General features: G+C 36.0%; 4 protein-coding genes across 4 annotated transcripts; 2 read left to right on the forward strand and 2 right to left on the reverse strand.

Annotated features, from left to right (window-relative positions):
• Positions 1–500: 500 nt before the first annotated feature.
• Positions 501–2,172, reverse strand: LOC142976603 (uncharacterized). Its single transcript, XM_076120045.1, has 4 exons — positions 2,027–2,172; positions 1,688–1,949; positions 948–1,190; positions 501–778 (listed from the first exon to the last, which is right to left on the reverse strand). The coding sequence occupies exons 1-4, from the start codon at positions 2,063–2,065 to the stop codon at positions 516–518; spliced, it is 807 nt and encodes a 268-aa protein (XP_075976160.1). The 5' UTR covers positions 2,066–2,172; the 3' UTR covers positions 501–515.
• Positions 2,173–4,151: 1,979 nt separating this feature from the next.
• trus (programmed cell death 2 like trus) lies at positions 4,152–8,925 on the forward strand. The gene is made up of 8 exons (XM_076120188.1): positions 4,152–4,324; positions 4,422–4,588; positions 4,715–4,909; positions 5,132–5,244; positions 5,513–5,637; positions 6,127–6,280; positions 6,633–6,777; positions 7,094–8,925. Exons 1-8 carry the CDS (start codon positions 4,217–4,219, stop codon positions 7,380–7,382), a joined length of 1,296 nt encoding a protein of 431 aa, XP_075976303.1. The 5' UTR covers positions 4,152–4,216; the 3' UTR covers positions 7,383–8,925.
• A 725-nt stretch (positions 8,926–9,650) lies between these two features.
• On the forward strand, positions 9,651–10,700 carry LOC142976639 (prostaglandin E synthase 3-like). Its single transcript, XM_076120114.1, has one exon. The coding sequence runs from the start codon at positions 9,829–9,831 to the stop codon at positions 10,327–10,329; it is 501 nt and encodes a 166-aa protein (XP_075976229.1). The 5' UTR covers positions 9,651–9,828; the 3' UTR covers positions 10,330–10,700.
• A 1,761-nt stretch (positions 10,701–12,461) lies between these two features.
• LOC142976660 (uncharacterized) lies at positions 12,462–25,253 on the reverse strand. Its single transcript, XM_076120151.1, has 23 exons — positions 25,134–25,253; positions 24,769–24,884; positions 24,448–24,556; positions 24,254–24,310; positions 23,597–23,792; positions 23,218–23,318; positions 22,497–22,586; positions 22,086–22,103; positions 21,973–22,011; positions 21,848–21,892; positions 21,147–21,276; positions 20,626–20,764; positions 19,861–19,987; positions 19,267–19,500; positions 18,016–18,940; positions 17,424–17,576; positions 16,518–16,641; positions 16,077–16,213; positions 15,773–15,796; positions 15,487–15,654; positions 14,717–15,172; positions 14,345–14,607; positions 12,462–14,188 (listed from the first exon to the last, which is right to left on the reverse strand). The coding sequence occupies exons 1-23, from the start codon at positions 25,148–25,150 to the stop codon at positions 12,481–12,483; spliced, it is 5,376 nt and encodes a 1,791-aa protein (XP_075976266.1). The 5' UTR covers positions 25,151–25,253; the 3' UTR covers positions 12,462–12,480.
• Positions 25,254–25,533: the final 280 nt, after the last annotated feature.

The following is a 25,533-nucleotide window of genomic DNA, read 5'->3' on the forward strand; positions in this document are numbered from 1 at the left end:
AATGAATTAATGAGACAAATCAACCAAAAAGTAGACATATACGAGTAGATCCGCAGTTTTACAGTATGTCACGCGCTTCTCATTAGAGATCTACTTGTTCCGTCGGTGAATGATCGTGTGTACTACACTGGGAACTATTTTGCACTATTTCTTTTATGAACACACGAAACAACGTTCAAGTTTAAAGGTCGCTATTTGATATTTTCATCCCTCCTATCACTTGTGGCAAATCTACACAATGGAAGGTCAGGCTTGCGGGCTTTCAAAGGCAAATCTTTCGAAATCATTTAATTTTATCCGAAGAAAAGTGTACTTAACAAAGAACAAACTAAGATGAAAGACATCTACTTTGTGTTTATTGATCGTGACCCTGGTCTTAGTAGGACAGGTGTACTGACTTAATCACACTGACCGGCGCACTTGGCCTAATTAGCTCTAAATTTTAGACTGGCGTGGCTATAAAATCGCGAGGTAACAAAGTTCAAAATAAAACACTGGTCCAACAAATAAATTATTTAATTAAATAACAAGTCTACAAACGATCCAATAATACTAGAGCCTAAATTTGGTTCCTTAGCTCTTAATACGCGTCTTTTCCTTTCACTGTCGGGGAATCGGATGGTCGAACTGGGTTTCTTCTGAGCTGTAACACTGTTGTCGGCTAATGTAGGCTTTACCGGAAACCCTGTTACGTATCCAAGTATACCACCAACAAGCCCAGGCCGATATGCGGCTTGGGGATTCTCGTAAGTGTTCTCTACTACTGGTTTTACGTAATCTGCAAGAAATACAAGAAAAAAGAAAGTAAACAACTGACCTGTGGAGTATGGATGTTATTTTTAATTATAGTAAAAGAAGATCCGAATGAATAACGTTGATTTTCTTCCTACAAAATAATATACTTTTAAATAGATAACTGTTAGAACGTTAATTTATTCTATACTCACTTGACGGATAATGCGGAGACGGTGGCCCATAGTTTCCAGATCCAGATATTCCTGAACTATATGGAGGTTTAGTGTGAGGGTATGTGGGTCTGTGAGGCCGGTGTGAGTTTGATGGTCTATGTGGCGGTCGGACCGGTCTGTCAGGTACTGGATAGTACGGTGGATAAGATGGTGAATCGTAATCTCCGAAAAACAGACGATGTTCTCTGTTTTTAAAACCATTATTATGAGCACCGGGAGTAACTGAAAAAATCATTTTAAATATACAAATTACCTCTAAAGCTTAATTGGCTAAAAAGTACGCGACATATACTTACATAAGTACCTACACCCAGTTAGCTTAAAAAATATGGATGATGTCACATTTTCAATCGAAATAAAAATTGGTTGACGAATAGTAGGTGTGAAATTTATTTGCGGTCAATATACCTACAGCAGTACCTAATTTCACTATTTTCATTGTTAAAAATTACTTATTTGGAAGATGTGTGGTACATACTTCAGACGCTGACCGTAATCGGTTAGTACCTATAGTCAGCCCCACCGGCTGCTTATCATACAATAACATCAGATTATTTAGCAAAAATAAATCTATATTATATTTACGACTTTTCTCTTCCCTCTTCCCACCACAGATTATAAGGTAAATACGTAAGCACACGATAAAAAATAGACACTTTATCAGTACTGTTATGTTTGTAAATAAGCTCACTGCCTAAAGTAATAACTTGAACACTGACTTGAACTTAAGTCGGTTTCGTCATAATCTTCTATTTCTCCGCAATCATCCGGATCGTCTTCTGGTTGCTCCTGGAGATCGTCAAGATTATCGACTGGAGGAGGCCTGGGTCGGCTGGGTGTAAGAAGGCTGTATATCAGTCCTAGAGTCCTCGGCTTGCTCTGTTCCCAGCTGGCCGCTCTTCGATGAGGAGCAATTTTGTTCGTAGGGCATAAGGATTGCTTTACAGTCACTGCATCTATTTGAACTGCTAACGTCAACAGCTAAAATACCAAAATATATTTACTTAGCATCTAATCTGATTTTGTACACAACTATTTAAAATTCCAAGCTATCGTACCGATGTAATAACAAATAGTAATTTCTCGTTCGTATCCATAATGTTAGTAATTTACATAGTATCACTTTAATTTAGTTAAAAACGCACATAATATAATGTTAACGCTCAGCGTACTTTTCACGAAAAAGTCTCATTCAAATGTGAGTGAGCCTCTTAAACAGTATTGTTACTACATCTCGAGTTCTCCCACGCACGAGTGAAATGAGTTCTGTATGTTTAGGCAATGACCTCTCCATATAAGAAAATTTTGAATAATTTTATCACAACATTGTCCTCAAAAACTTAGGATATAGATATATGTACCTATCTAAGTCAAAAAACAAAAGAAGATGCTAAAATTGTTACTAGGTCAGTTATTTAATAATTCACATTTTCTATGTTTATTACCGGTACACTCACAATTTCTGCAATAAACGCTACGTTTACGCTATTGAGATGAATGAAAGTACCTAGATAGAGAAGGATGTGCAAGTGATTAAATATGACCGACAGCAGCGACCTACTGCGATTCTTTAAAACTTGTCCCAAATGAATCACGTACCTGTTTGCTTTCTAGATAAAAGCGTTGTTATATAATAATATCGTTGGTTATAGTTGCACAGGATAACAAGAAGAAGTTATAATTTTTTTGAACCCGTATCTTAGCTGTTCTTTCACTTTTTACATGATTTCGTTCGAAGGTTTTTGTGAATAGGTGAGAACGTAATTAGTTGGTATACATCAAGTAAGTGGGTACCTACCTAACTTTAATTACACGCCTATTAGATCATAATTAGTCAGGTACAAGAATTAAATTATCCAAAAATAAATCAAAAACGAAAGTAGGTGGCTCTTTTGAGTTTTGGATAACAATCGAGAATTTGTGAGCAAGGAGGTAATTACACAATGCAATGGACAGGTATTTCTAGAGACATTAAGTGCAAATGCTTCATAAGTCATCCAAAATTGCCTTTTTTAATGTGCAAAGTGCACTTTTGCGAAAGAGCGCCAAATACTACTTTTTCGTAATATCAAACCTTATAAAGTGCGACAGATTTCAATTTAGTAAGACGTGATTCCCAAGCTGTGTGATCATTTAGAAAAACCATTTCGCAATTACGTAGGTTCATCACATATTAGTTAAATCCTAAACACAATAGTTTTTCAAGGACATTATCGACAGAGATAGCTAACATACCTGATTATGGAATAATATTCATTGGATAGGTATTATGTAAATAAGCGCCTACCTTTTATGTAATGTAGAGCTACCATTTTTCTATGATCGATCTATCTTGTATGGCAGAAACGAATAAAAATACATTATCATACAAAAGAAGAAATGCCAGTGACCACCAAAAGTGCAGCATTTTTTTTTAACAAAAGTGAACGTTGTGACCACGTATGCAAGTAAAAAATAAACAGGCCATCGCGGCTGGGAAGTTAGAACTTAAAATGGTTTGTTTTTTAAAGATTTGTATTCCGGTCACAACTAAGTCGTCTCGGTTCTACTCTACGACTCGCATGTAGTGAAGTTGTGACTTCTCATTTGCCATCCCCTAATCAGGAGTATTAGAACCTACGAGGTACCAATGCGCAAAGCAATGCTAAGGTATCACAAGTGGTAGCGGATAATTTTTATGAAGTCAGGGTGATAGTTCTAGGCCCAGTTGATTTTCCAAAATGAAAAGAATAGGAAAGAATAAAAAGATAACAACTTTCAAGGTGCCATTTAAACCCAGAACCAACCAGACCAGTTTTAACGCGCAGATACCTACCTATTACCTTAGTACGCCCAGAATTTTACCTATCACCCTGCTAGGTTTTATCTAAATCAGTTCGCTTTTAAAAAAAAAGACTAGGTAAAAGTCACTTATTTATTATGTTAGGCTCTCACGATGTACGACTAGTATTATAGTATTTTTATAGTATATGTCAGAAACTAGAATGTAATTACGATGTACCTACTAGTTCCACTGTTACTGAGCGTTTTTTTTTTGCTATCAGAAATAATTAATCGTTGCAGAAGTTATTATTCACCACTCCTCCCACTAAGATATAAATAATACTAAAATTTTTTTTTTATTAGTCGGCTGTATAATTTGTTGTTTTTGCTTGACATTTGCAGAAGTCACCGCACTATTAAAAAAGTCAATTTTGACAGTTCGCTCGGATTCATTGATTTCGCTAAAATCTGAATAAAATATTAAAATGGCAAAACAACCTGGTAAAATATATTTAGGATATGAAGATGAAGCAATTGGTGAAAAAAGCCAAACTCTAGTAAACTATACTGTCAATAAAATAGGAGGACTGCCTGTAAGTGACTAATAATTAGTTGTATTAAATGTAGGCAATGTTATCGACCACATGCTTTGTTTTGAAATTTCTTCATTTTCTGAATTATTTTGTGCAGGACTGGCCGCCTGTAGAAAATCTACAGTTTTCACCCAAGTGTCCTTTGTGTGGATTACACAGGCTTCTTATTATTCAATGCTATGCTCCTCTTGAAAATTCAGTGTATCACCGCACTTTATACGTTTTCGCTTGTGTTAATCCTAATTGTTGGATTCAATCTGAAAGGTAATGTATAAGATGTATTATAGCTATAAACATGATTAGATATTGAAAATATTTGCACTCAATATTTGTGTTTTTTTCTTTGTTTGATTTTGTAAGACAGTAAACATCACCTCCATGTTTTTTTAGTTGGTTGTGTGTCCGAAGCCAGTGCCAAGAGAATTCAACAAAAGAATCTAGTGCTATTGTAGCCATGCCCAATGCTGAAACTAATTTGTCATGGTGTAATGGAGCTGATGAGTGGGATGAAAATGATAATGACGCAGCCAATGGGAACTTTATGAATGTTGATAATGCTGCTAGTCCAAACAATGCTTTACAAAGGTATGAACATACATTCATTATTATAAAAAGAAGATAATGAAAATCTTGTGATTTTGTGCTCATAGAGCATAATCTTGGAAACTTCTAAACTTATTTAAAAAAGCTGAAGTGGTCTGCTATTTGAGATAAAAAATATATAGTTTTGAAAGAGTATCGAATAAGTTTACATTTAAATTATAGACATAAACTATTCATATAAACATGTGCAATTCCCTTTTGCAGGAATTCAGATGAAGACGAGGAGAGTAATTCATTTGAACTTGAATCAGTAGAACAAGCACTTGGCAATCTTCAAGTGTATGATGCTCACAATGCCAACATGTCTCCAATGCAAGGTATGTCTTAGCAATATCATAGAAATTAATAAAATATTATGTCACTTTAGCCAATTCAATTTAAACATATGGAAAGACAGGTGATTTAATTTATTATTGCTAAAGGAAATGGTAGTACATTTAATATTTTACAAACTTTTTACACACAAACTTTTATGGGAACAGAAAATTAGAAAAGCAAACATCTTTAACTAGACCTTCTCACTTTACTTTTTGAGGAAAAGCCACTGTGCAATCTTTATATTAAAGTATTATTCTAATATTTCAGGAGCAGTTGGTGCAATTGGTGCCCCAGCAGCTGCAGCTGAGTTAGAAGGTGGTGATGAACCGGGACTTGTGACTGTAGACACACCCACGGCACCTACCAATGATATTGAAGCTTTACTGCATCAAGTAAGTAAGACAGTTTGCATACTTAAGCATGATTTTGTATTTTTGTATCAATTTTTGTTGTAAATTACAAACTTTAAACATATCTGAAGCTAATTTAATGACAAACTACTACAGTTTAATGTATAATAGAATACGGGAATTAACGCGAACACGCATTTTACCTTAAAATGCCTAACGTTTCGGCGCAGGTTGCACTCGCCGTGGTCCCAGGCTGACTGTATTCTATTATACATTAAACATGCAACGCGAGAGTTTAAAAGTTATGAAACTACTACAGTGCTATTCGTCCCATGAGAGTCACAAGTACAATATGAAAAGGTTCCAGTAACTACAATCCTAAGTAGTAGGAGCCCATTGAAAGGAGAAACTAATTTAACTCTATAATTCTTATTTAATATTTAAAGTCATTCAATGGAGTAGTATATAACCATTTTAGATAGTAAGTGTAAATAAAAAACTGTCATTTTATTAATTTCATTAATGTTGCAGACTGCAGAGCTGCCTCCAGATTTACGAAGTCGATTAATGTGTGGACCAATGCAATTCGTGCCGAAATTTATTTATGTTGAAGAAGAATGGGACAAGTCAGCCCGGAATGATGATAGAGTTACTGATTTGATCAATAAGTACAAGAGGGAGAATGGTAAGTTAGCTTACAGCCTTAGTTAGCTTACCTTCAACTGGTACTGGACCAAATCTCTATTTAATAACATACTTACAATTTCATACCCTCATATATGTATATGTATATAAGATTGGAAAAGCAAACATATTTATTTGGAACTAGCTGACCTTTGTTTTCTCTGCATAGAAACCTTTCCCATGTCTTGAAGACAATTTCACAAAAACAATAAGTCGAATTGGTTATTTAATTTAATTTTTATATTTGGTTGTATAAATTTTTAACAAGATTGAAGACTTACAATAATAGCTTAACTAGAAGTGGGTACTAAATACAAGCACACCTTATGTGAAATAACTTTTCTTATTTTCAGAATACGAAGCTTGTGTACAAGATAGTTATGGTGGAGGCCCTGGTTTAGAAGATGAAGCCTATGAAGAGGCCGCTCCTCTGCATGGAGATAGGCTGTTCCATGCATTCCTCACGCGTTTACGTAGTAATCCAGGCCAAATACTCAGGTGAATATTGTAATGAAAGTAACATAGATGAAATTATAATGGACGTCTGACCATATAATGTTATTAAATTACATTTGAATGTTTAAATCATCATCATGCTGCAACCTTGCCTGTCTGATACTTTCCTAGATCAGTTCTTGAAGGTATGCAATGTCCCCAACCAGTACTTGGCCAGACTAGGCCTTAGACGTACGACGTAGACTCAAGGCCTTACCCCTCCCTCAGGAGGATCAGGAGACCTTTGCCCAGCAGTAGGACATTAATGGGTTAAATTTATTATTTATAAATTTTTATTTATGTTTTTATAAATTTCCAGGTATTCTCGAGAGGAACGTCCTCTTCTCGGCGCGCGATTGCGAAGCACCGCGAGCACGCCGGAGTCACCAAGTGTGCCAAGAATCTGCACTCGTTGTGGCTCAAGACTCATCTGCGAGCTGCAACTAGTACCGGAATTCACAGAAACATTACGTTTACTTCCGGCAAACACGTCTCTTGCTCATCTACATTTCCTTTCTGTCCTCATTTTCACTTGCTCACAAAGTTGTTGGCAATCAACTGATACTCTTGTTAAAGAATTTGTTGTTTTCCAACCTGAAGTTGTTTAGATATTTCTGTCTTAACACTTACTTATACAGGTGTTTTTAACTTGGATTTTATCTGTATAGGCAGCCGAAATACAAAGCAAAACTATCTAAGAAACAAAATTATGATCTGTTTCGGCGCATTCGAGTACCGTGCTTAATACTGAGTTGATTGAAAAAAGTTTTACTGCACCAACTCATAAATGTCCCAACGTGGATTTATAAGACTATCATGCCAAAAAAAACTACAGAAAACAGATTAAGGTCCAAGTAAAATAAAATACACTCTCATTCTTGAAAATCAAAATTCCGTCTCCTCTTCATCCCATTTTGAGATTAGTTGTAGTATTGTAAGGAATACGAACACTATGACCACGAATTAAACACAGCGTAATTTGAAATGTTTCAATGAACTAACTCACAGTGTATGTTGCGACGTACAGAAACTGCCACGACAATACATAAAAATAGTTACACCATTTCACCCTAGTCTTTCTAATTTAGAGCTTATGGGAACTATATTTTGCATTATATAAAAATAAATTAGATATTTATGAAATGAACACTTGCAAAACATTATAAATAGGTAAAAGTTATGTTGCTTAGTTATGAACTCAACATTTTCTAAGTCTATAAATAATACTTGTTATTTTGAAAATATTTTTGTCTATTGTGGACTATTAAATAACCCAAAATTGATTATACCTTGGAATCGTGTAGCTTAGTTAAGATCGTTTTTAGAAGTACTTTTAAATCTTAACCCTTTTTTAAAGAAATCGACGTAGAGTGTTATTTAATCCACCGTCTTTTCATAAACTCTACTTAGAATTATGTGACATCATGATTATATTCCTAATAAAAAGTCGCACCTTCCATAAATCGCGAATTTACTGCTTTTATTATTATGTACCTACTTTATGTAGAAATCGATGTGTTTAGGATGGTATTTTAAACAACTACTTGTAACGGATGGTAAACTTAAAATGTCCATGGATAACTGCCAGTTAGATCTAAGTTACGATTATGTACTATTATAGGAAAATATAATCTTGACTGTAAAAAAATAGCTACTTAAGACATTATATTGCTGCTTCAAAAGTAATAATATTATATTTCAAAATCATAATTTACGAATATTATCTCAAGTCAATAAATCTAAAAAGTCACTGGACTACAGTATAAAACTAAATGTTTGTGACGAATATTTAAAAAATATTTATGTTATTATGTTCTTAAGAGCGAAATATTGTTGGTAATAACTTATTTATTATAATAATTGTATTTCTTACTTGATATAAGACAGATAAATCATTTTTATGATGACTAAAGTTGATACTTTTGTTACATTATGTAACTAAGTTTCAGCGAAGCATTTTATTTAGCTATAAGTCTAATTTCTTGAACTAAAATTATACATGAATAATTAGAAAGCTGTGATTTTACTCTTAGATACTGATTAGATGTCATTAAAAATCTGTTTTCCGGCCCATGAGTTCATAATTATAACTATCAAATAGTCAATCACTACTTAATAACAACTTTTATTAATATATTACATGTTAGTCAATATTAATTTGCATTATTATTTTGAACCCTCCTATCGGTACTCACCTATACCTACCAATATATTCCAACAACTCAGAGAGCCGGCAATAAATATTATATTCAGCAGAAGTCTCCCTGTTTGCTACAGAACGTATCTAAATTTTGTACATACAGTTATTATAATCGAGTTAAATGCCACCAAGGCTCTCTACTAAGTTGTTGGACTACAATGATCATCGTCAGAGTAGCATCGTTGCTCTGCAAAGCCGCAAAGCTACGGTTCAATTAGAACCAAATTCGGTAAGCTAGCTATCTGATCTGGATCTATTATCAAGCTTGTTAACCCAATATCTCTGCGGATCGATTGCATTCTCTAGGCATATGCCACAGATTCCAATAAGATGGTATAGGTACCCTTCAACGGAGCTAATGAAAGACTATGTTTTTATACCTATACCGAGTGTGTTATAGGTACCTTTATGCATAACCTTCATTTTATCTCCTGAAATAGTAGGTAGGTCTATCAGGCAGACCTGATGGCGGCTGTACACATTTTGACACATTTTTTCTGGGAGAAGCGTATACTTCTAGTTTTATTAGTTAAACAAATATTAGCACACTTCTTTCTTAATGAACTGATGTTTTACTTTGTCCATTCCATTGATATTTTAGTCGACTATAAGCACTAGAGTCGATTATTGAGGTTAGAAACACACTTTTCTGACATATCGTGCAATCCCGACCAAGAGGCCCAATTTTTTATCTGTGCGCTCGTTTTCCATAAATGAATCGGTGCGGCGAGGCGGCGACATAGAAAGACTATCAATTTTCGTGAGTCAAATTGTAAATCTAGACTAGAAGTACCTAATTATCGTTTGTTGTTCGAACGATATTTTATCACGCTTTTTAAATTAACACAAAGAACATGTCTAGCGAAACTCCAGTCCCTCCCCCCGTTTTATGGGCTCAACGCAAACTAGACGTTATTCTCACGTTTAGCATCGAATCCAAAGACCCAACTATTAAAATAGAAAAAGACTCCGTTTATTTTAAGGGCGTCAGTGCATCAGACAATAAAGTACATGAAGTAACCATACCATTATATGACTCTGTGGTACCTGAAACTAGCGGCTTCGTAAATAAAGGCAGATGTATAGAAATGGTACTTCGCAAAGAGAAGAAAGACGCTTCTTACTGGCCATCACTAACAAAAGATAAAAAGAAACCACACTACCTCAAGGTAGATTTTAATAAGTGGATAGATGAAGATGATGAAGAAGAGAATGGTGGTGACAATGCTTTGGACCTTGAAGAACTACTCCGATCAATGGGTGGCGGCGGCGGTGCTGGTGACAAGGCAGACAAACCCTCATTCGATGACTTAGAAACTGATTCGGATGATGAAAACCTACCTGATCTTGAATGAGACGTTGGTGACTATATTTGTTTAATGCATGGAAAGTACATTATGTATAAGGTTTTTACAGTTATAATAAAACCATTGATAAAATTATATATGTTAAATTCATTTCATTTATGGATGTTTGCCTCTGTATTACACAATGCATTTTAATTTCAAGGAACTTAGCAAATTGAAATCTGTAGCTAGGAAACTAATATTTAAATATATATAAGAAGAGTTAAGTAGCAAGATGTTTTTTTACTGTGATCCCTTACAACATTATTTAAAGCTTAGAATACCTTAGCTCAAAATTAAGAAACTTGTCAATCTTAGTAGAATTTGTACGGTTAAATTAAAGCTTTAAGATTCAGTCTCAATATAGAATTTACTATAGATTATGGCATTTTATTTTTTATATATTTATTCTATTACAATATGTAACACAATTTTACTCCAACATAAAAAATACAACATGTTCACAATATCAAGAATATTCTAGTTCAATGTTACCGAAAAGTGATTTACTGATAACACTGTGGTTGATAGGAAGTGGTGAAAAAATATCCAGAACTTGTGTTAAAATCCCATTAATACATCAATATACAGGATATCCTTATGTTTTATTGATCAGTGACTTGGTTGCTAGGTGACTATTTTTTATTTGATGCAGATGGTCTAATGCAGCCTTTATGAATTTTATATGAAGTAAGACTCCTAGAATTGTCTTAAATCAATATCATATGAAAATTTCTGAAACAACTTGCAAAACAATTATATTGTGGTGCAATTCATAAATTTGAAAAAGACTGACTTAATGTCAACTGTACCAAGTTTCTTAAAGAAGCTCTGATGGTTTATGATTAGGAATATATTTGATTTACTCAGTCTTGAAGAGTTCATAAGGTTATTACGACCGATTACACATCGGAGTATTTTCGGCGCCAACAAACTCAACGTTTACATAAACGTAGTATCTCTGGCATGACGTCACAACTATCTCAAAGGTACGGTCTACAACCAATCTAAATAATGATAGGCGTACTTAATATCACACCCGTTACACCCGAACGTGTAGGCAGACGTGTGTATAATACAGCCGCGTATCGCCATTAACAATGGTAGTCCCATGTAATAGGCAGCGAGGCATTTGCCATACCAGACACATTACAATATTCCGGACTACTACTGAGAATAATCTAACATAAATTAGAAAAAGTTTAATAGTACTGTTCGACCTGAGAATCGATCGCAGAACCTCGTGGCCAGCAGTGGAACACATGTCACTACCGCGCCACAGAGGCTGTCAGCCAAAATATCGACCGACGGGTTTTCTAGCCCTCCAAGAAATGGAAGTAAATTTAACTATTGCTTAGAGTGAGAATCAGGATTTTGATAGTATGATTCAGAGACAACTTTAGCTCTGATATAAAGAGCCTGAAAAAACTACAGCACTTACCCTACTATTAGCTACTATCGCAGCGCCACAGTAGACATTATTTTGGTTTGAAGTCATCTTGGTACTGGCAATACATATCAGACTGGTAAATAATGTGATCTCAAAATTATTAGACTGGAAAGAATCTAATGGAATATAGCCGTAAGTACTGAGAAAAGAAAGACTTTTACTGCTCCCTAAATCCATATACCATTTATCTAAGATTTGACCTCGTGGCACAAAAACTTATCAAACATTAATGGAATAATAATATTGTATAGGTCCCTATTGAAGTACCCACTTAGATCACACATTTTATTTTCTGCATGGGAATCGACCCCACGACCTAAACCTTAATTTTCAAAATTGTTGTACTATACTTAAGGCCAGCTTTACAGTTAGATCTAAGTCAGATCTTTCTGCTAAACAAAATGACAATAGATGTATTAAAACAACTGTCAAAATTCCTTTTGATAAACTATCTGATAGATATTTAGAAGTTGCGAAACCGGGCGTTTTATTGTTATTAGTATGTAGGTAATTACTCTATTTTTTTACCTCAATATTACCGACTTAGTAATAGGAAAGTCTATCGGCGATAGCCTGCCTAAATATCTTGAAAAATATACAGCTCACACTCATTATCGGCTGGGCTATATGTGTCTGAGCCATCAAAAAAGCTATTACAGAGTAGGGGTTGAAACCAAATAAAAAAAACGTATAGTGTTTCCTATTTTCTTTTATTTAGATCTTTCAGATACGGATGCCGATACGCTATAAAGATGGAATTGCTGCCCATGTCTTCGAATGTTTAACGTTAGTGCCATGCAGTAAATAAGTCTGTTGAGGCTCTCACATTTCAACATGTACGCGGCTCCCTGACCGGGACTAAACACCGGTGCGCCGTGACTTTGGCAATCAAACATAAAGTACGATGCGCCAGTCTTCCCAAAAGCCAAATTTTTTGTTGGACTTGTCAAAACTCCAAGAGTATGTTTCTCGAAAAAGTAAATAAGTGCTTTGGCTAAATTAAATCTGTCAGGATATATGTTATACACGAATCCAAAAATAACTTTTTCGAATTTAAATGAAAATGAATAAGGAAACATGTCGTCGAATTTGCTATCTAATTTTTCAATTTCAACTTCGTGGTTCGGTTGATTACCAACTCTGCCCATGTATTTCTTGTGATATTTGTCACCTCCGATAACTATTCCATCGAGGAATCCACCAGTCCATGCGCTTAGATTACACGCTTGCGTCATGCCAATGGCAAGTACAGACGTAGCTACATATTGCTTACCGCGATTAATCTCATCAAATCGTTTATCCAGCGGATGTATAGTTCCCCATAAGGAATATAAGTCTCCGGGGAACTCAATGTCCCAGTCTTTCCACATAGTTTTCGGGAGTCCTCTTTCTAAGCCCATATCGTTTGTAGGAGCCATGCGAGACCAAGGTATAAATTCAATATTTAACCAGTACATCTTCTCGTCGACAACGGGTCTTATTCTTCTTCGTTTCAAATAAGGTAAATTAGGATTATCGTCTGGTTTGAATAGTGGACTAAGCCTATAGTTCAGTGCAGAACTTCTAGGTGCAGTCTTGATCGAAGTTAGTTCAAATGTGTAAAATTCGGGATCATCTGCTGTTTGGCAGGGTAATACTTTTCTTATGCGTTTAATAAGAGCATCTAGTGATCGATATAATGTCCAAGTGGCGACCGGACTGCCTTTTTTAGAAGGTTTACTACTATCTACGTCATCTTTCTGTGGCTCTTCACTGGGTGGCGGATACGGATCAAACAGATGGTAATATCCTTCCGTTAAACAGATAACCATACTGCAATGTGGATATCTTATAATAACATATCGGAGTCTTCTTAGCACCGCTCTTAAATATTGCTCTAATCTTTTCTCTGGATTTTCGTTGACAACGAGTATCTTTTTAATATTTATGTTGATAAACTTGCCATCGAGAATAACATTTTTGATGACTCTCTTTTCACAAACGCTGAGATTGGTTGCCTTTTCATGTATTTCAAGGCCTTTCTCTATGCATGTATCCACCATGACTTGACTCCATGTTCTGATAGGATGCATGGCTGCCATTAACATAGCTATGAGGCTGACGAAATGGCAGGATTTAACATCTGTACTTGGTTTTCTGTCACTAAGTGCGGTTGTTCCTTCTATCCTGTATATGCCATCGACTCGCTGATAACCAACGACTATCGGGCCAGAAGGTATTGAGTCATCAATAGAACTCTTTCTAGACTCATCTTCCTTTGTAATAGTTGTTTTAGATTTTCCGGATTTCGGTCTACGAGTTTCATAATCGTAGTCTTCCGGCAGTTTGTCACGAGGTTCTCTCAACAGCTTCCTTACTAAAATTCTGCTGAGAATAAATTGTTGGTCTTCAGTTTTCCCGTCCTTGTTATACAAGATCCTGAAAAACAAGAAGATAGTAAAGAGATTGCTGCTACTGGTTCCTTCTATGGTTCATCAATTCACTTGTGAGGATAAAAGAACTAAAACCTAAAATAAATCTAATTTATCTCGAAAATCTTAAAAATATATACAAAAAAATATTTCCCGTAATTACCTGCTCACAAGATCGTGTAACGAACGGAATCGCAAGAAACAAGCTTTCCCAGATTTCCCGCGTTTCACTTCCCTCAAGCCCATCGCATTGCAAGGACTGCCATCGAATAAGTAGTACAGGCCTCCTCTCTTGAAGATCGCACAACTGTAGGTAGCAGTTGTAACCATTCCTCTATCAAATCTGCTGAAGAATTTTCGTTCTAACACGTCTTCTAGTTGCCAACTGGGACCCTCACCGACAACGTCAATGTTGGCGTGATAAGCCTGTAAAGTACATCACAGTTTATTATTAGTAACTTTTACTATCAAGTCGAAGGTTTTAAACCAGGGGACAGGAAATTTCATGCAAGCCAGGCGAAACTGTGTTACTCACTTGATGTCCAATCGCAATTTTCGGTATAATATGGACTGGAGCAAGTTGAAACTTCTGCTGTTTATTATCATGTAGCCTCTTAGCGGTATCAACCACAAAATTAACGATACTGGAGGTCCAAGTATTAATAGTATACTTGTACGACGTCACTATTGCCATGATCGCACCAAATGGTAAGATATCCAAGGAGTTTGTGGCACCCGGATCAGAGAGGGCGCTACTTCCGCGTACCATCTGCGACCTGTCTGGTAAATCCTTAAAATTACTCGGATTCGCGAGTTCTTGTTCAACATCTACGTCTATTTCGTGTTCTGCTAGGGGTGGCGTCATTTTTTTGCGAATTTGTCTCAGCTTGAACCTAGCTTGAGCGTCTTGTGTCAGCAGGACACGACGATCCACATTCTTAGGCGGCAGTGTCTGGACTTCGTCTTCTACAATTTGAATCGGTATTGCCAGCTGAAATGTAAAATATGATTTAGTTCGGGCGACATTTCATATACACAGAAGGATAAAAATTACGCACATCGGCGTCAAAATCATTCCCAACATCTCTCGTTTAGAAATGTTGCGAATGCGTTTGACGTCTCCAATGTACTTAACAGTTAGCTGCCATTTGGCTTTTTAAAGTAAAAAGGAAGAAAACGTATTTGTTTTAAATGAGGTGTGTTATAAAATTAAAACCTAATGAAATCGTAAACGCCACCACAGAAGAAGTTACCAAAAAGTACAAGTATTTTTGAACTAATCTCCAACGTAGTAATAAAACCTACCGGTACTTCAGGTTCAGGTTGCGGGGAGGGCGGCGGAGGTGGCAGCGGTGGGGGCAACTCCTCTGCTTTCCTTCTCGCCTCCTCCTCTTCAGCCTTACGTCTTTCTTCTTCTTCTTTTCTCGCTTTAGCTGTCTCCTCGTCCTCTTCTTCTTCTGCGGCTGCTTCTTCCTATAATAATTAAAGGGTAGGTTTTATTTTAATATGAACTGAAAAACTTATTTAGAACGTTAACGCTTTTAATTTTTTTTTACAAATAGTATACTTAATACATTTTAAAACAGCTTACCTCTTCCACACCGCCTTCTGGTGGCTGAAAATTAAATCACAAATTAGAAAAGTAAACGACATAATAATGCTAAAACGGAAAATAAGGAGAACTACAAAATAAAATCGATTCTGTTGAAATGCATAAATAAATCTTACAGCACATTAGCTTGGTGGCAAGCGAAAACAAAGCTGTTTCATAAACAATACCTTTGACACATGAGTTACAATCTTCAATTCTAATTATTATATTCGATCGCAAGATAACAGCTCCTTAATCCTTTAGCTAATGGTTCCTATAGCTTAAATATCGCAATTATATTTACCACAACAGGTGGCGGGGTAGGCGGTGGGGTGGGCTCTGGGTCCGGGTCGGGCTCCGGGGGTTCGTTGGTCTTATCTCGAGGCTTCGGCCACGGCGGTACAACTTGCGTCACCGATACCGTCGGCGAGTCCAAGTTCACTGAAAATAAATTTCCGCATGTTCTTAATTTTTTTACAGGTCTAGATTTGGTAATTTAATTTAGGTGTAATACTTACTTAGTTTATGTTTTAATGCGGTAAATGACTTCAGGTTTGCAAAAACTATTTGTAAGCAATTCAATTTCCCCTTACCGTCGTAGAAGCCTAACCACTTAGGACCAAAGCAGGCAATCATACTACTTTAAACACACTTGATTGTAGATAAGATATTGATCCATTAAAATTTATTAGTGATAGCACCCATATTTTAGTAGTAGGTATATTTTTGTGCATACTTTACTTACCAACTTTAGGTTCAACACTATTATCATGTTGTTTATATTTCAGTGGTATCGGCGGCAGATAATCTTCTTGTATACTATCCACTAACGATATTATGTCTCCCATCTGTTCTTCGTCAGCTTGGGGCTAAACAACAAATATTTTTTTTAATCACTAGCTGACCCGCGCAACTTCGCTTGCGTCACATAAGAGAGAATGGGTCATGATTTTTCCCGTTTTTGTAACATTTTTTATTGGTACTCTGATCCTACTGGTCGTAGCGTGATGATTATTACCTATAGCTTTCCTCAATAAATGGGCTATCTAACACTAAAAGAATTTTGCAAATCGGACCAGTAGTTCCTGAGATTGGCGCGTTCAAACAGACAAAAAAAAACAAACAAACAAGCAAGCAAACAAACTCTTCAGGTTTATAATATTATTATAGATTTTTATGTACGTAAAATATACATAGCTACAAGTCTACTTAATGTGATGAATGATAATGCATTTTAATGCAATAAAGTTTACCGCTTGCGTACCGTCGATATAACTGCGAAGAAACCGCACTCAGACTGCAATGTTTTACTTTGGTTCTAATGACAAGTCGCATAAGTTTCATCCTATTTTATGTATATCACAGTTAAGTTAAGCAATACATTTATACGAGATTTTTTTTTTTTTTTTTTATAGACAACTCCCGCACTAAGAATTGCTCTTGTGTCGCGGGGACTTTTTACAAACATACAAACAACGGACACAAAGCACAACCAGACCCGAAACAATTATTTGTGGATCGCACAAATAATTGCTTCGTGTGGGAATCGAACCCACGACCTCCCGTTGCAGTGGTATCGGCGTGGCGACCTACCCCACTGCGCCACGGAGGCATTTTATCAAGATAATAAGTATAGGTAAAAAGCACTTACCCCATCCTTAGATTTAGGTTCAAAATTATCGGCTGGCAGCACGTCGTGAAAGATCTCTTTCCCATCGCCTTGTGCTTGACTCATCGGGAGAACTTTCCGCTTTCCCTTACCACCAGGCATTTGTTCATCGCTCAACGTACAAACTAACTGCATCTAGAATATAAATAAAAGTGTTCTTGTGAAGGTAACTATGGTTAACACAATCAGATAGCAACAGAAGTCACTAAACAAATTTCTACCAAATCCTGATTTTGTCGAAAATACTCTAAGATTTAATTAACGATTTGCATCCTTTTTACAGATGAATTAGGCCACGCTTTACTGAACATTTACATACAAAAAATAAAGAAATCCTTACGAAATCATAGCTTATGTATAACCGCAGTGGCCTTTTAGGCAGCTAGCAGCCTATAATCACATTAGGGTAAGGCAATTCTGGGCTTTGAATTATTTTTTATTACTGAAGATATGATTTTTTGTTGATACGGGACGTATGTTGTGCTCTACATTTCCTGTTACAAGGATGCAGGTAATTAAAAAAAGTAAAACATCTCTTGCAAAGTACTTCAAATTAAATAATGCTTTAACGAACCTTTGGCTGTTTCTTCTTCAACTTCAACACTTTAAAAGCGTGTACATAGAACTGGGTTGTAATAGGCAAGTAATCAAAGTTCTTAGATAAACAATCTGCCAATGTTTCGGGATTCAAACCCATTATACAACACGCTTTACCAGTCTTCAGTGCTCTCAACCCATCGTTAGTACGCGGGTAAGGATCAAACAGATAATACATGTCTTTTTGCTTCCAAACCGCGAGTGAATAGTTATTAAACTCCAATATACCACTATTATATTTCTGATTAAAGAACTCTATCAGTCCCGTTTTTATATTTAAGAAACACTCCTTAGGAGTAAACAATTGTCCTTTTACTCTTTCTCTGTATATGATGATCTCACACGCATACGGACCGACTGTTATTTCATTAGGGATGTTATCAATACTTATGTCGATCATTACTTTAGGGTGCACGCAATCAACGTATAATTTATTCCCTAAACGTAGAACCTTGTCTAAGGTCTTCGAAAACCATGTATTTGGCGGTGATATTTTGGCGTAAGTCATAGCTGCGACAGCTATTGGCAACGCTTGCCTATATTTGGCATCTTCGAAACATCGATCTCCTAAATGCATATTCGCATTAACAATTGCACAGTTTTCGTTTAAAATTCGGTATCCCATCATAGCTTTTTCTGCTTGTGTAAGTTCTTTATCCGATTCTAAGTCATCATCGACAGTCTCGTCAATCATTTTTAATACTTTAACAGGCGCTAACACGAATTTTTGATCTTCAAGAACGCTACGAGCTAAAAGAATTTCCGCTACGGACTCCAAATCTTTAATATTCATGATAGCCGCCTGACCGTTGGCGTAGTTGGAATATGCTCTAGAATCTCTTCCAGCTGGGTCGAAAATATAATAACACACTTTGTCTTTCCAGATGATCACTTTGAGGACTCTGTCAATTTGAAATAAACAATCATGATGTACAGCTTTTCTGAGAGACATGAACCTTTAGGAATCGCTTATTTTTTAGTATCGTTACTGTATGCTTCAATACCATAAGTTCCCAACAGGTGCAATACCGCCCCATAAGAGGCGCTGGAGTGATCGTGGGGGTTGGTAGCAGGACCAAAGACAAAATTAAATGACGATCAACAAAAAAACATAATTTTGGTGGTATATAAGAATTATGTAGAAGGGGGCGCTAGACCATAAAAGGTTGGGAATCTAGGGAATCTATCTATCTTCTACAGTAATGTAAACCAATTTAAAGTCATTTACCTCGACATCATTATACCAGCTCGGTTTTCTCTGAAGAACGCCGCCAATCCTCGACACAAGTTGTATACTGTAGGATCCAGGGACATCGTGTAGCCCACAATGTCGGGCTCCCCAAGCAACACTTGCATACGTTTACCGTTCAGCACCAACGTTTGTTTCTTGCCGAACGGTAAAACTTCACAGATACCTTGCACGGCCGAGTGATCGTGGACTTTATCTAAACATTGTAAATACCTACGAAGAGAGACCAATAGCAATTTTTAAGAAATAACTCCTGCGCTTAGAATTGCTCTTGTGCCGCGGGGACTTTTACAAATATACAAACAACGGACACAAGGTACACCCAGATCCGAAACAATTATTTGTGGATCGCACAAATAATTGTACTGTGTAGGAATCGAACCCATGACCCTCCCGACGTAATGGCGACATAGCGGTGTGACGACCTAAACCACTGCGCTACGGAGGCAGTCATGCATTGAACTCATTCTTCACGAATTGGTGGAAACAAGGCAAGTAACTTTAAATAAAGAAGTTCATACATTAAAAATTTTCACAAATTAGAAAGGCTTTCGTGTCATATTTGATACTTACCATTTGTCACCAGCATCCACTAAAGTATCAATGAGTTTCATGGTCCACTGCTTCGGATGGTAATGAAATGCTAAACAATAAGCCATCACGCTCATTGTCAAAGCTTGACGTCCCCTCGATCTTGCACCTATGGTTATAATAAGTATTATTAAAAATAGCTGACTCACGCAACATTGCTTGCGTCATATAAGAGAGAATGGGTCAAATTTTTCCCCGTTTTTGTAACATTTTTACTGGTACACAGCCTGCTCCTGTCGGTCGTCGCGTAATGATATATATAGCCTATAGCCTGCTCCGATAAATGGACTTTCTAACACTGAAAGATTTTTTTAAATCGGACCAATAGTTCCTGAGATTACAGGCTCAAACAAACGAACAAACTCTTCAGCTTTATAATATTAGTATAGATTATATAGGCACTTTTAAATATATAAATTAGGACGTTCCTTCTCGTTAATAAGCCCTTATAATATTACTTTAGAAAAGAAGACTGTATAAATAATCTTGTTATAGTGAAGCGAAGTTTCCGAAATCCAAAAGGACAGAAATAGAGTTGTTTTAATGAACTAATGGCCGGATGTGGACATATCTTCTAATTTTAAGTGAGACACAAAAGTATTTCTGTCGTTTCGATACATGTCAAAATGAAAAAGACAGCATGATACACTGAAATTTTAATAGATTTAAGAGACGATTTTACTACGAATGACAACTGTAACTAATCGGCGTATATAAATATGTAATGTCGCTAGGCATTATGCTTACCAAATTTGCTGTCGTACATGTTAAAGGATCCAGTAAGGATGCCATAATGTATCTCAGGTTTCCTCTCTTTAGTGCAAGGTAGTACTGTCAGTGAATGCGTTTGTAACATTCCTTTTTTCAAGTTCATTGGTATTTGTACCTGAAAAAAAAAACAATAATAATCCAGTGGAGTAGAGCTAGTTGTAACGGCTACAACTTTTATTTTTAACCAATGCAGTTAAAAACATTGCTCGCCTACTCATCTATGGTTAAGGTACATTATTTATGACTATCTTATGTGTCAGAATTTTACCTAAATAAATTAATGATTAGATTTTTTACATGACATTTTATAGTAATTATCTGAACTATGGTTTTTAAATCGTAATAGCTAAATACCATTGAGACTGTGCCTTCGAATTGGTATTTAACCATTGAGGCTTCAGAGACATTATATTGAGTAAAGAATAATTTTAGACTAACATTTACCATAACTAAGGCTAACTGATACATACAACAAGTTATCTTTCCATATCACTTACATGTTCAGGTTTGGGAATTTCATCAAGTCCGCAAAGAGAATCATCATCTTTCAGATGTTTCTGCGTACCTCTGGCTCTTGGTTTCCCGTCAGTCACACCTAAAGTGGTGTAGGGCAAGTCCTTGGAACCTCTAAAAATAAAAACAATTGAGCATTAGCACAGCAAAGTGTCATCAAATTTTCAAAAATATTAGGAAGGTGTGCCCAATTCTGGAGTACACTATGATTCCATATCAATCTGATATGAGAGCCCTGTCTCACAAGGATGCCATGGCGGCGTCGCTGGCTACGTATCCAGCAGTTAGTATTGAAATGTCACGTTGCCACACGGTCGCCACGTGAGTTAGGTGACATACATTTCGATATTAACTGCTCGGATATGTAGCAAGCGGCGCCGCCACGGCGTCCTAGTGAGGCAGGGCTCTTATAGATCATAGTTTGCCAATGAGTGCGATATCGCCCGCTGGTGGGCGCTGGAGCTTAGCATAAAGGGGGGTAGAGGGTCCAAAAACAAATATTAGGAAAAAAATATATAAAAGTAGTACAAATATGATGTAACTGCACTGGATTTTTTTACTAATAAAGGGGCCAGTAGACATTCAAAGGTTTTAGAAAATGAAGAGTAGTAGAGTTTAAGCTACTATACGAAGTTTAAACTCTACCACTCTATGTACTAAACAATATTATTAAATTTAAGCATACCGTTTCTTTTTCTTAGCCTTCCTTTTCAACATTGCTTGATATTTTCTGTAATAAATAACAAATTATTATTAGATGTCTTACCGTTGTTTTTTGAAACGACAATAAGGTGTTTACTATTTACGTACCGACATTTCTTATTTGTACAAGTCTTTATTGTGCATTTTCTGAAATAATGTAAAATTGTTGTCAATTACCTTTTTGATTATGCTTTAATAGTAAATAATATTAACTGTCTTACTTATGTTTCCCGTGTTTTCTGAAACGAGATAAATAAGCTGTATTAAAATGAAATAAGGGCAAACTGCGCATAGTGGATCGATTTATCATAAACACTACAAGTATAATAAGCCTCTTTCTCTGAATTTTAAAATTAATACTGATCTATAGTAACAGCTCGTGACAGATAAGCCCCCGGTTAATCTCATAAACCAAAACTAGATCTTATCGATTGTGACCACAAAAAATTTAATAATTTTACACCCTTTAAATCCTTTCAGCTATTTGATCATAAGACCGACATACAGACCGATAATAATATATGCCTAGCAAAGTAATATTCACTTTGAACCAAGCAACCAATTAGCGGCAATGAAGGTAAAACTATTAATTTAACTATCTTTACGATTATTGTAATAAAATAGGGTCTTACGTCGGTTTATCTTTGCCAGGCATGTGGACCACATCAGGGACGAAAGTTGCATCCTTATTTATTACTATCCCACTGTGCGGCTTGAACAATCTGAAAATAAATAAACAGGAGATAAAAGAATTAAATTAATAAAATAATCATAGAACTATGTACGTATACGTTTACGTAGGTACGTAAGGTAACGTTCATATCTGACGGTAGATGCATCGGGCGTAACATAATTTGTATGGGCTTCGCACGACACATCATCGTTTGAGAATGAACGGTCGACTGTTTTTGCTATACATTTGTCATGTTCCGTCAGATATGAACCTTCCCTAAGGCTCCTGTTTCTGATACGCTGACGTCGATGGTGTGCATCGTCTGTCGCATATTACATAAAAACAACTGCCGCGAACGTCAGTGCTGCTGTGCAGTTGCTTATTTATAAAGTACTAGCTTTTACCCGCGACTTCGTCCGCTACCTGAATTCTCCCATGGGAATGCGTCATTTAGGGGTAAAAAGTAGCCTATGTCCTTTCTCCATACCAAATTTCATGGAAATTGGTTTAGTAGTTTAGGCGTGATTGAGTAACAGACAGACAGACGGACAGAGTTACTTTCGCATTTAAATTATTAGTATGGATTGTTTCTTTGTAGGCTCGACCGACGTCAGCGTAGAAGGAAGAGAAGACTTATGTATACGTGTCCGTAGTGTACGTATAAGAGTATCAAATCTTACTCGTGTCCTGATTTCGGAGGAAGAGGTGGTCGTACTTCCGCTGGTTTTAGACTTGCTCTCTGAGCTTGTATCACATCACCGCTTGTCTTGGGGCTGGGTACCTAAAACAATCAATATGCTAACAATATAGATTTTTTAAGTAATATTGGATTCGAGGGGTTTAATAATTGAAAGTCCGAGTGACTTTCCCTTCCTTTTACTGTAAAGGAAAAAATCGTGAATCGTATGTGATGTGATTTTGCATGCCCGAGGGAAGTCCTCAGCCCGGACTTGGACAGTGGCTGACCCAATGTTAAAGAAAAATAAAACAAAAACGTAACCACATTCCTCAATTTATTGGTAAGATATCTAGAAAATAGTTCAATTATTTGTGACTTACATTAAATATAGATGTATCCGAAGCCGTATGCTTGACTACAGGTATAGGTGTAGGCAACATGATATCCCCTGGCATAAGGTCGTAGTATCGAACTTTTTTCTTGTAAAGAGATCCTTTTCTTTTCTTTTTCATAATGCCACCGCCACCGTCCTCTTCATCTGAAGTCGATTCAAAATCAAATCCTCCGAACAAATTCCTGTTGATTAAATAAAAGTTATTTAAACCCTATACAAATACAGGACTCAAGGCCTTACCCCTCACGCGTTCGGGACGAGATCCTTACCCAGCAACCGTGGGTGAAAAAAATACTATATAATGCCTTGATTGTTTAACAGTTTTGATGATATGAGTGAGGGGTTTTTAAAAAATGCGGCAACGATTTTTTTTTTAAATATAATAGAAATGCACATGATCTCAAAGTTAGTCAAGTGCTCTGTAGCGTAATTTTCCTCAGCTGATCCTGCTATACCTAGAATAGTGAGTGACTTAGTTCTCTCAAATAACGCCAGGGGCGCTGATCACTTTTATTAATTTTGACTAAGTATAGCTAGTCATTTGTCAATACTGGTGAGAAATCGACTTACTGCAGGAATATACTTAGCAATAGCCACTTAGCAAAATATTCCAAATCAAGTAAAAACGTATTTTATATCTTACTTTAATTTGTCGTCTGCTGATGGAGCTTGGAGAGGGCAATGTCCGATGTATTTCAATCTGGAAAAAATAATGTTAGAGTGGTAGTTTAGTTACGTTAGCACTCAGCGTTAGCCCGTATTCGTCTCTTTTAGATAATTGAGGGAGTGTCAGAGAGGATAAGTCTACTACGCACGTTTAGATATTAAAATGATTACCTCGTATGCATAGATGGTGTCATGGGCACGCAAGTATCCCTGAAGTGTGGTGGTTTGAATGGTTTTGTCTTGAAATAGCGTGGTTTTGCTGCAGCCTTTTTACGTAAGCCTAAAAATAAGTTTTTATAGTTACTAAATATAAATATTTACTTATTGTACCATATTTGCTAAACTATTTTCAACAGGCGTTCATACCAACTTATTTTAGATCTATTAATATAATAACAATGAAATGTCTTAACTTTTATATTACTGGGACACTTATTTACTTATTTATTTGTATAGGTACTTAGATATATTTTTTCTGATTGATGCACTTACTTGGCAGCAAACTTTCAATGGTGAGAGCTTCGATAATTTCAGCAACATCTTTGCAATCTACGTCTTTGCCTCTTAGTGGCTTGTGTTTCGTAGGTTTTGACGAACACGAACATCCACTGAAAATAATCATGTATCCCATATTATTATATTAAAAGATAAAACTTAAGAGATAAAAAAAATAATTTATCTTACAATTCTGGTATGATATTGATTATTTACTGTTATATATATTCTGTAAGAGGAAGTTTTTGTTTCAGCAACAGTTCAGCAATGAGTAATATTTATTTTATCATTGCCACCTTGTATACACAAAGCTTAATCAGTTATAAATAAATATCAAATTGTAGAGCAAACAAAATACTTACTGTCTTTTTCTTCCCATTTTTTATTATTCTATATATTTTTTTATTTTTTACAATTTAATAAAAATACAAACAAATACAAATAATTTTGAGTGAAGTTTGTGTCTTTTTATGACAGATGGTATATTCGAATTTTAAGCAAAATAAATCAAGTAGGTTTGATGAGTAGCTTATGTGCCTCCTTTAATCTATGACATCTAGGTAAAACAGAAAAGTGTACAAAGAACAAGCTACATTTTATTAAGATAGTTTTGTGGTGTGTGCAGTTTTCATAGGTATGGTACTTTTAACTTTATTACTTGTTCATGATAATAGCTTCTGTCTTTCGATCTAACTCTGTTGAATGTTTTTTTAAACTATATTTCTCGCACGCATTGTTACTCTTGTATGACGTCATCGTTAC

Source organism: Anticarsia gemmatalis, chromosome 11 (assembly GCF_050436995.1).
Source record: "Anticarsia gemmatalis isolate Benzon Research Colony breed Stoneville strain chromosome 11, ilAntGemm2 primary, whole genome shotgun sequence".
In the NCBI taxonomy this organism is placed as follows: domain Eukaryota; kingdom Metazoa; phylum Arthropoda; class Insecta; order Lepidoptera; family Erebidae; genus Anticarsia; species Anticarsia gemmatalis.

Excerpts from the sequence above, each read along its gene's own strand:
- LOC142976603 (XM_076120045.1), bottom strand. The coding sequence starts at position 2,065 with ATGGATACGAACGAGAAATTACTATTTGTTATTACATCG. Across the intron at positions 1,950-2,026 it reads TACTATTTGTTATTACATCG|CTGTTGACGTTAGCAGTTCA; the intron begins GTACGATAGCTT and ends TTGGTATTTTAG. Across the intron at positions 1,191-1,687 it reads CGAAACCGACTTAAGTTCAA|TTACTCCCGGTGCTCATAAT; the intron begins GTCAGTGTTCAA and ends TGATTTTTTCAG.
- trus (XM_076120188.1), top strand. The coding sequence starts at position 4,217 with ATGGCAAAACAACCTGGTAAAATATATTTAGGATATGAAGATGAAGCA. Across the intron at positions 4,325-4,421 it reads ATAAAATAGGAGGACTGCCT|GACTGGCCGCCTGTAGAAAA; the intron begins GTAAGTGACTAA and ends TATTTTGTGCAG. Across the intron at positions 6,778-7,093 it reads AATCCAGGCCAAATACTCAG|GTATTCTCGAGAGGAACGTC; the intron begins GTGAATATTGTA and ends ATAAATTTCCAG.
- LOC142976639 (XM_076120114.1), top strand. The coding sequence starts at position 9,829 with ATGTCTAGCGAAACTCCAGTCCCTCCCCCCGTTTTATGGGCTCAACGC.
- LOC142976660 (XM_076120151.1), bottom strand. Across the intron at positions 23,793-24,253 it reads TCAGCAGACGACAAATTAAA|GAATTTGTTCGGAGGATTTG; the intron begins GTAAGATATAAA and ends TTTAATCAACAG. Across the intron at positions 23,319-23,596 it reads CGGATACATCTATATTTAAT|GTACCCAGCCCCAAGACAAG; the intron begins GTAAGTCACAAA and ends TGATTGTTTTAG.